The following is an 11,009-nucleotide window of genomic DNA, read 5'->3' as shown; positions in this document are numbered from 1 at the left end:
TTGTTTGAAAATTTATATTTTGTTATATATTGTTACGTATTTTATGTTCATAAGCTTCGTTTGAATGATTATGCTGTGTTGTGTTACATATTCCAGTCCATAAAACATTTTGACCTTTATAGTTCATGTTTTTCAACTTATATTTATGGCCTTTTTACAGCTAACTTGTAAATAAACAAAATTATTGCTGATTAAAAAGGAAGTGGCAAAACCGTACCCAGTCTACCATACTTACGATAGTTTTAATATATTTAAGGATGGAACTTCTAGTTTTTCAAATTAGTATTAAATTAATAAAATTATTTAATTTATATAGCATTTGTAAAGCATAAATCATAGTTAACATTAATTTTATACACTATCAACAAATGGACTGTTTTAAAGGCGCAAAAATCATCATGTTTCAGTAAAAATTACAATATTTAATTTTTTTAATTAACTTTCCGTAGGGCAAGTTATAGTAATAGCAAAAAATCGAAAATGAAAAATTGTATATATCTTTACGTTTCAAAGGTTTCTGAACATTTTGGCGTAGGGTAGGGCGGGGCTAGTTGAGCAACTTTTTACTTAAACGGATGTAGCTCCTCAATGAAAAGTCTCAATAAATTGCTATACGGCTCAATGGATTTGTTGTTTATCGCTTAACAAAAGTGTTAATACTATTTTTTGGCAATAAGTAAAATTTAAAATCTACAGCTGTTTAAATGCAAAAAGTCAAGTATGCTCAATGTACCCCATAGGTGGGGCAAGTTGAGCACTAAGAAATTATAATGAAATCATAGGTTCAATGTCGATTAGTAATGAAATAAAATTAGTTTTCAATAACCAGTTCTATATTTATAGTATTTATTGACAGAGAATACAAAACTTATAGTAATTTTCTTTAAATAATCAACCAAAAGTAGAATCAACAAAACAATATCGTATCTTAGGAATTATTTTATCATTATATTCAGTATTTTTGTTCAAAATCATTATTTCTTTATATTATTACTCATAGACTTAGCTTAAATCTTAAAAATAATAATTAATTTCTGGAAGTTAATGTTAATTGTCTTAGTGACAGAACTCATGCTCAACTAACCCCAACTCGGAATTTCAAAATAAAAATGAGTTTATAAAAAAACCGTGAGAATTATACCCAGAATCTCTGTGCATATTAAAAGTACTATAATTATATGGAAGAATAACATTTACCTGATTAAAAATAAATAACATTTGACTAAACCAGACAAAAACTCGTGATGAATGACTTTTTTACTTTTTGGTCTCAAAATAAACAAAACGCCCGTGAGCCTCACTCATTTGTCCAGCTAACTAGCGATCGCGGGATGTTTATTTCTCCCAAATCTCTATTTTTCCGCCATATAATGCCTAAACGGACGGTGAATAGTTTTCGAGATATTTTGATTGCTCAACTTGCCCCTATGCTCAACTAGCCCCGCCCTACCCTTCAAGATTTTTAGTACGTAACTTTAAAATGTTCATTTATCTATGCTGATTTTCTTGTTGATATCGGTACGCATACAACGTTGATGCCGGTTTGCATACAACGACAGATCTCTATTCAGATACACGACGGTTAATCACAGTCTACCGGTATAGAAATGATCTCAATCGAAAGCGAACGAACAGTTCGAGCATAACAGACTTCCGTTGCGTTTGTACGGATTTACATCCTAGTCGCGCCTAAAGAAGTTTTACTTCAAAATGTATCTATGTAAAAAATGTTTTGAACTTATTTCATAGCTAATTAAATCTTATATTTTGAGAATAATTTTAATCCGATTTTCTGTACAGCTTCTAGTCTTCCTATTTCAGATTGCAAGCGCTACACGAATGCATAGCATTTATTATTGCGAAAACAAATGTGGATAAATTTGAATATCCAGCAGTCTGTATTTGTTTTACATAGTATTGCTACAGTTTTCCTGTGCTCAATTTAATAATTGGATTTTGTGGAATTGTTTATTGATAATATCAGATTTAGAAACACGTTGCAATTTCTGTGGTGCGGGTTTAATTTGATACACAATAGAAGCAGTTCTGTGAATTATAAAACTTTTGTTTGTAGTATAACATACAGTATTCTGCGTAGTATTCTAATTTGATAACGTAATAATTGCATACGTAAATAAGACAATAAGTACAAGGGATTACATCTGGTACAGAATTGAAGTGTTGTTAAAGTGTTCACTTAATAAAATCCACTTCCGAAAATAATTCCAAAAGCTCTGCCGAAGGATACACATTACCCGCGCAATATTTTCAAGAAATAGGAGCGATCGCAACAAGGCTACTTATCCGAACGATATCGACGAAATACATATATAAAGCTGAATATTTTGCATTTAGATTGCATTTCGAATGCTCTGATATTCCATAGTGGAGATACAATAGAAAATATATATATATATATGTATATATATATATATATATATGTATATATATATATATGTATATATATATATATATATATATATATAACAATATTTGAAATAAGGCAATTTGAAATTATTTGATCAAAGTCGGTTGTTTTGTGTGAAAGCAATCGCGGTACGTAATGCGTTACAATTTACCAAATAGTTATGTCTGATATAAAGAGGAAATATGAGGACATTGCAGTTATCTCTGAAATTGGTCAACATTTAAGCGAATAGATTTCATATATACGACTTTAAATATGCAATGTACTATTTCCCTTGTATTCATGAGAATCACTGATATTTTTCTGAACGTGGGGTCCATTTTTATAATAAAATTTATGATAAAATGTTGCATCCAATAATATCTAACAAAAGATTTTTTAAAATACCATTTATTTTAAAAATATGCGTGCATTTTAATTTGAAATTATGAATTTTTTTGTTTATATATGTAGAGTACAGCAAAATTTAAAAGTTTGCGGGTAAAAAGGTTCACCACTGATATATAAAAAATCAGTGAAGTTAGGAATTTTTTAACAATATTTTAAAGTAGGGGGGAAGATGGATGAGCCATCACGAACAATCCATTACAAAAGTAGTTTCTTTTGTTATTATTTGTTTTGGTTTGTTGCTTAGTTCACTAGACCTTAATATAATTCTAAAGTATACGTTAAATAAATAGATAAGATAATAAAGATATATTGTTAATTTTAAGTTAGATTCAAAAGTTTTTCTTATATAACCTCTATAAAAGCTTACTTCTGGATAAGGTAAAAAAGAACAATTGAACCTTTATCCTGGCAATGGTGAAAAATAAAAAAATTGGAAATAAAAAAGTAATTCAAGATAAAAAAGGCTATTTTACGAGAGATTTGGTTAAATGATAAGAATTAAATAAATAGTTATTCTATCTAGTATGTATAGGTTATACGCAATTTTATATAATAGGTTATGTCCAATACAAATGCACCCATGATATTTATATTTTGCATTGGTTGAATAATGTAGCTAATATTTTGTAAAATCTATTCAAAATTAAAATAAGACATGGGACCAGTTTGCCCTCTGACCGTCAAAACTTACCCCTACCAAAAACCAGGTAAAAATAACAGTAAAACCATATATTGCCACAATGACGAATTAGATTGAACTTTTGCTGCATATAGTCAGATAGTTGTTTGTTTGAAACGTGTTATTTCCTCCTTCTTTTTTACAATTTAATTGCTCAAAGTCAAATTGTACCTAAAATGTCAGTGAATTTTCATATACAAATATATTTTTTATCGTCTTCTTTTTTATATTTACCATTTATAAGGGATAAGGATTAATTTAACATTTTATTATATATCTACGATCACTTCGTAGGGCGGAACGTAGCTTCACTTAACGATTCTGAATTATTAAAAACGATTATTATAAAAGTACATATGTATTTACTTCGGAACATAGTGAGCAAACATGTAATTATTTCGAACAATGTTCATCTATATTTTATGTGCACATTAGATAGAAAAATATTGTGAGCATGAACTCATAGAAACGTGTTATAATATATAGATACAATGCAATGTTCAATCATATTTATTAACTTCCCGTAGGGTAAGTTATAGTAATCGCAAAAAAATCGAAAATGAAAATTTTTATATATCTTTACGTTTCAGAGGTTTCTGAACATTTTGGCATACCTTAGAAAAAATGGATGTATGTGTGTGTGTGTGTGTGTATGTGTGTGTATGTGTGTGTGTATGTGTGTGTGTATGTGTGTGTGTATGTGTGTGTGTATGTATGTACGTGTGTGTATGTATGTGCGGATACAAATTTTCGTCGACGATTTCGGGAACACGGATAAACCGATTTGAATAATGCAAAAAACATTCGATTCGTATTGATAAGGAGACGTGCTGATTAGTTTTTGGCGAAGGCAGGTCTAGCCGTTCCAAAGATACGGGGCAAAAAGTGCCGAAAACGGTAACTCAGTTTTTAAGAGAACGGAGCGTCCGATTTGAATAATTCAAAAAAACATTTTACTTGTATTGACAAGATGAAGAATTGATTAAATTTTCATGAAGGCAGGTCTAACGGTTTCGGAGATCAAATGAAAAAAGTAAAAAAAAATGCCATTTGGCGGCCAAAAATGATCATTAGACATATGCACATCAAATTATCAGATATTTTATAGAGATTTTAACAATAAGTATGAATTTGGTTTACAGTCCTATGGGTTCCGTACCAGTGTTTACGCGTTAGGCGGCGACGTGGCGCTTTACGCTCTTTGATAATTCGTCTTTATGCAGTTAAAGCAGTACGATTGCTTTGAAAAAAAGTTTAGATCTTTCAAAATATGTCACAATAAGGAAAATATTTTTTTTTTCAAAAAAAAAAAAATAAAAAAAAATTTTTTTTCGAAAAAAAATTTTTTTTTCAAAAAAAAAGTAATTTTTTGTCCAATTTATAGTTTTTCAAAAATCTTATTTTTTCGAAGTAAAATTTTTTCAAAATTGTTAATCGTTTTTTAAAAAAAAAATAATTTTTGGTACGGGAAGTTCCAGCAATTTGCCTTAAGGCACGATGCCTTAATTGCCTTAAGACAGAATTCCACTTACAGCTAGTTGATTTTATGCTGCACACAAAACCACGTGCAAAAACTTGTACGATAGACTTCAGTTTTTTAGTACATATTGTTTAAACCACATGTTATTTAATTATATCATGGTGACTCTGATATTTTATCTATCAATAATATTTATTTACTAAATTGTATAGTTCTTTCAAAATAGATTTTAGAAATGAGTTGGTTTGTCGCCTAAAACCATTGAGTTAAATTTATTTGCAGCAACTGAATAAATAATTGAAAATGGCTATTGTGCATGATTATATAATCAAATTCTTTAACAAAATTTGACTTAATAGGTAAATATTACACAATGTTTAATTTTACAGCAACGTACAATTATGATTTATCAAAAAATTCACGCCGTGTAAGTGCATATGATAACAGCCATTAAAATAAAAAAAGAGTGCGCATAAGGTTCACACGTGATTGAAGTAAAACTTACTTCCTACTGTAGAACTTTTAAGTAAAAATATATACATCATATAACAATTTTGAATAATATTTATTAGTAATATCTTAACACTCGTGATGCACATATTTATTAGTGTCAACCATTATACACATTTATATAATGATAAATTATTAATTATATATTTATAATAGCATTAAATTTATGTATAATATTCAAAAACAATAATGTAATTAAAGTCATACTTCAAACATAACATGATCAGTTCGTCATTGTAATTAGCATTTAGAAATGAAACATCATTAGAGAAATAAAGTAATTGCTGATTAATAACTTCTATAATATTCGTTTGCACAGTGGATAATGTTAAACAATGCCAAAACAAATATTGCTTTCGCAAATTCACTCATCATGTAATAATTGTGTTTGAAGAACTTCATGTAATTATAATTGACATACATTTATTGACTGATGGTATTTTTTTATTTTTCGCTGGCGATATAATCTCATTCTTTGAACAGCTGTAATATCCGTTTTGCCTAAAAAATATTTTCCATTTCAATAACTTCAACGGTTTATAGAAACTACGAATAACATAGAAATTATTTCAATAAACTTATGTTTCATAGACGGCACAAATCCTGCATTTGTTTTATTATTTTCATTATAATTATTTACGGGGGGCAGGGTAAAATATTCTTCTAATTCAGGCATTTTTCATTAAATCAAGATTTGTACAACGATGTAACTCTAAAATGTTTATTTATTTATGCCCATTTCGTTGTCGATATCGGTACGCATACAATGTTGAACTCGGTACGCATACAACGATAGATCTCTATTCATATACGCGACGACTAACCACAATCGACCCGTATAGAAGTGAATATAATCGAGAGCGAATGACGAATCATTGGCACTCGACTCTTATCTTATCTTATCTGCCGTAACGCACTTCCGTTGCATTTGTACGCTTTTACACCCTAGTCGCGCCTAAAGAAGTTTTACTTAAAAAATAGACCAAAAACACGCAATCGTATTTTTAGTAAGTGCTATAAAACTAGCTAGGAAAATACACAATATTCTTTATTCTCGAGTAACATTTTCTAGCAACTTTATTGCACATCTTGCACTTGAGTAGAAAACTCGCTAAAAGAAATACGTTCTGTTATCGCATCCAAAAACAACAGGGAGTTGGATGGAATTATTTCAAGAAAGACGGTTTGGTTTTGTATGAAAATAATCGCGAAATAATAATATATTTGATCAATATCTATTAATTTTCATCTTTTTTGCAATGATATATAAAACTAATTATTAACGATAGAACAAACTGATGATCATCACCACTATAGGAACTGTTTCGTCATTTATCCTATGTGTTTAAATCTTTATTTTATTTTAATAATTGTTAGTATTCTTTTTCTGAATAAGGTCTGTCACTTCTGCTTAAACCTTTTAAGATTTTTTTTTTACGATTAATTAATTTATTAATTAAAATTTGCTTTATTTGACCTAAATACATACATTGACTTTTACATAAAGAATCAAATGTATGCATCTATTCTAGGAATTATTTTTTTATTTACTTTAAATATTGTTATTTTTACTTTAAATATTGTTAATAATATTGTTTGTATATATATATATATATATATATATATATATATATATTTGTTTTAATTAATTAATATATGTATGAAAAGAGCTTTTAAAAACATATTTATTAAAAACATACTGTCAATTTTTACAATTATTAACTTCCCGAAAGAGAAGTTTATGTTTTCGTAAAACATCCAATTCACTAATTTTGTTTTCTCGACGTTTCAAGCCATTCTGAATCGAATAAGACCAAGTTTGGAATAAGTAAGTGTTTTTGAATGTGTGTGTGTATGTGTGTGAAGATTTTTTGCCGTAAATGCCGATGTATCTCGATGAGAAATATTATTTGTCAGTTTTATGCGACGATCAGCCGGGTCATTTCTTTGTGAATATCAGAAAAGTGAAAAAATTTTCGTCCACCTTTTAGCCCGCAGTTCTGAATCGATGTTGAAAATTCAAAATTATAATTCAACCATTTAAATAACCATTTGACTAGTAACTAATCAATACGACTTCCAATCTATGTCTTTGGAATATATTTACAACATATATAATTGAATAAATTAAGTTAATTGGTTTAACACATTTCATTTCATCCATTTCGGGTTTTAAAAATGTATTTTTTGTAAGTGTGAAAGTCAACTGTAATCACTGAGCGCTAGAACATGCATAAACAATAGAAATATATAACTAGCTGTAAGTGGAATTCTGTCTTAAGGCAATTAAGGCATCGTGCCTTAAGGCAAATTGCTGGAACTTCCCGTACCAAAAATTATTATTTTTTTAAAAACGATCAACATTTTTGAAAAAAAATTACTTCGAAAAAATAAGATTTTTGACAAACAATTAGACAAAAAATTACTTTTTAAAAAAAAATTTTTTTTTTTTAATTTTTTTTTTTTGAAAAAAAATGTTTTCTTTATTTTGACATAAGTATTTTGAAAAATCTAAACTTTTTTTCAAAGCAATCGTACTGCTTTAACTGCATAAAGACGAAATATCAAACCGCGTAAGCGCCGCGTCGATGTCTAACGCGTAAACATTGGTACGGAACCCATAGGAATGTAAACCAAAATTATACTTATTGTTAAAATCTCTATAAAATATCTCGTAATTTGATGTGCATATGTCTAATGATCATTTTTGACCGCCAAATGGCATTTTCTCTAACTTTTTTCATTAGATCTCCGAAACCGCTAGACCTACATTTATGACAATTTGATCGGTTCTTCACCTTGTCAATACAAGTAAAATGTTTTTTGAATTATTAAAATCGGACTTTCCGTTCTCTTAAAAACTGAGTTACCGTTTTCGGCACTTTTTGCCCCGTATCTTCGGAACGGCTAGACCTGACTTCGCCAAAAACTAATCAGCACGTCTCCTTATCAATACGAATCGAATGCTTCTTGAATTATTTAAATCGGTTGATCGGTGTTCCCGAAATCGTCGACGAAAATTTGTATCCGCACATACATACACACACGCACACACACACACGCACACATACACACACACACACATACACACATACATCCATTTTTTCTAAGGTATGCCAAAATATTCAGAAACCTTTGAAACGTCGAGAAATGCAAAAATTTTCATTTTCGATTTTTTTTGCGATTACTATGACTTGCCCTACGGGAAGTTAATAAAATATTCCGTGTAACAATTAAACTTCTAATACTAAGATTTAATGAATAAAGGAATGATAAAAGTATTTTGGAAGCGATAAAAAAATTGAAATGATAACTGTGAAACATAAAATTCAATGCTAAAATGAATAAAGAAGAAAGTGAAAAAAAGTAAATGTTTTGTAATATATATATAGTGTAGAAGCATACATTATTAATATTTCAACACAAAACACATAAATATTATTTTATATTCATTAATAGAAAACAATGTAATAAAACTAAAAAAAATAATGAAATAATAGGTACGATATAAGAAGACTGGTAGAACTTTCTAGAATGCGTTTGAATTAACAATGGTAAAAATTTAAATATTCGCTGGAAAAACGTTGTCATGGAAACAAAATTCCAAAGCCAAATTGTTGAGAAAATTAAGAAAATAACTCTTCTTTTATCTGTGCAAGCGTATAATATTGTTACCTGTTACGTATGCAACTACTGATTAGCGTTCATGTCATCCACTATTAAATAAAATACTTTTTTAGGATATGAAGCAGAATAAAATGAAACAATTTATTTAAATTATATAATTATAAATATTATTATCATTTTTGGAAAACATCAATTTGTTATCGTATTGAGTGACAGCAATTTTTTTTTAAAAAAGCATTTGAATATTATAACTAAACATGTGGATATAATTGTGTGAATTAAATTAATTTGTTTAACATATTTTGTTTCATCCATTTCAAGTTCTAAAAACGTATTTTGTTATCCGCATATCGTAGGCTTATAATATTATAGTATGTTATTTCATACGACAATATATAGCATCATACAAAGTTTCATCAACAAAGTCAAAAAAAATTATTTATTCACGAAGAAACGGCCAGGCTGATCATTACCAAAAGATAATAAACGCGATTTTTAACCAATATATTTCGAATCGTTTTTGAATTTTTAAAATCGGTTTAAAATTGTGAGCTATTAGACAATAATTATTTATCCACTTGTTTCTTATTTTATTCACTTCTTTTTCAAACAATCCTGTGTATTTTAAGCGTTCAACTATGTTAAAAACTGTAAGTTGTTTCCTATGCTAATAAGTGTCAAAAACGTTCGTTCGCCCGGTGACGTCACTATCGCCTTCTATCTTTTGACACAGTTTTGCGCTCGAACTTGCAATCCATACTCTTCCTTTATCTATGTTCATATGTATTATAATTATAAATGGGTATTACAAGTCTTCAATTGTTTTGAATTAGTCGATAGACACGTATCTGCGAAAGATTTGCGTTGTAAGTGTTCAAAACAATATGGTAATAAAAATTTATAGTTATAAACTCTTATTAAACTTAAAAACAGTTATTTGCCTTAAAGATTGATTCATTTAGATACAAACTATTGTTGTTCATAAATTTTTCCACCTTACAGCGACCTAACCTCAAAGCGATGGAAATGTCAAAGTCGGACAGTAACATATTTACGGTGGATAAGATTTTAGACAAACGTGTCCGGAAAGGCAAGATCGAGTATTTAATAAGGTGGGAGAACTATTCGACTGATCATGATAGTTGGGAGCCCCTGGAAAACTTGATGTGTCCTTATACAATAAGGGAATACGAAGAGGAACGCTTGAAGGTGGACCAGGAAAAGGAAAAGGTACTCAAAATGCTGGAGAACAGTAGGATATCTTCCAGACCTACAAAGTTGGAGGCTGAAAAAGTGCTAGGGGTCACTAAATCGGGGGATAACCTAATGTATTTGGCTAAATAGAAAAACGTAGACGAGGCCGATTTGATTTCGTCGATACAGGCGAAGGTGAAAATCCCGCAACTAGTGATAGAATTTTTTCAAAACAACATGTCGATTATTTCACAAGATACAGTTTAAGAATGCTATTACTGACCCTGCAAAGTTACTTCGTTGATAATCAAAAAATATTAGTCCTTTAATTAATAATAAAAAAAGTTAATAAATTCATAATTGTTTTATTTATATAATCAGATCTAAATACGAGATACGATATATATATATATATATATATATATATATATATAATATAAAATATTTTGAAGTATCTTAAAAAGTTGTATGCATTTTTTAATTTTGCATGATTAAAATTAAAAGAAAATTTATTCTAAATTCAAAAAAAATGGGGGTGGACAACCTTTGATTAAAATAAATAGTTTTTTGAAGTAAAAAGAGTTCCATTATTTTCCATTTTCAAATTATAGAAAATTAAAGAAAATTGGGCCCAGAATTATAAAAAGTATTGGAGTTTGAAAACTCTTAATAAAAATAAATTATTAAATAGTGACTAAACG

At 28.8% G+C, this 11,009-nt stretch overlaps 1 protein-coding gene across 1 annotated transcript; it reads left to right on the top strand.

Moving 5' to 3' along the window:
• Nucleotides 1–9,752: 9,752 nt before the first annotated feature.
• On the top strand, nt 9,753–10,560 carry LOC113369263 (chromobox protein homolog 1-like). The gene is made up of 2 exons (XM_026610077.1): nt 9,753–9,764; nt 10,117–10,560. The coding sequence occupies exons 1-2, from the start codon at nt 9,753–9,755 to the stop codon at nt 10,456–10,458; spliced, it is 354 nt and encodes a 117-aa protein (XP_026465862.1). The 3' UTR covers nt 10,459–10,560.
• The last annotated feature ends 449 nt before the right edge of the window (nt 10,561–11,009 follow it).

The sequence above is a fragment of the Ctenocephalides felis genome, unplaced genomic scaffold (assembly GCF_003426905.1).
Source record: "Ctenocephalides felis isolate EL2017-DRISC unplaced genomic scaffold, ASM342690v1 CF-g0.4_SCAFFOLD_00082, whole genome shotgun sequence".
In the NCBI taxonomy this organism is placed as follows: Eukaryota; Metazoa; Arthropoda; class Insecta; order Siphonaptera; family Pulicidae; genus Ctenocephalides; species Ctenocephalides felis.
The sequence above is the reverse complement of the archived record's forward strand: the minus strand, read 5'-3'. Positions and strand labels throughout refer to the sequence as shown.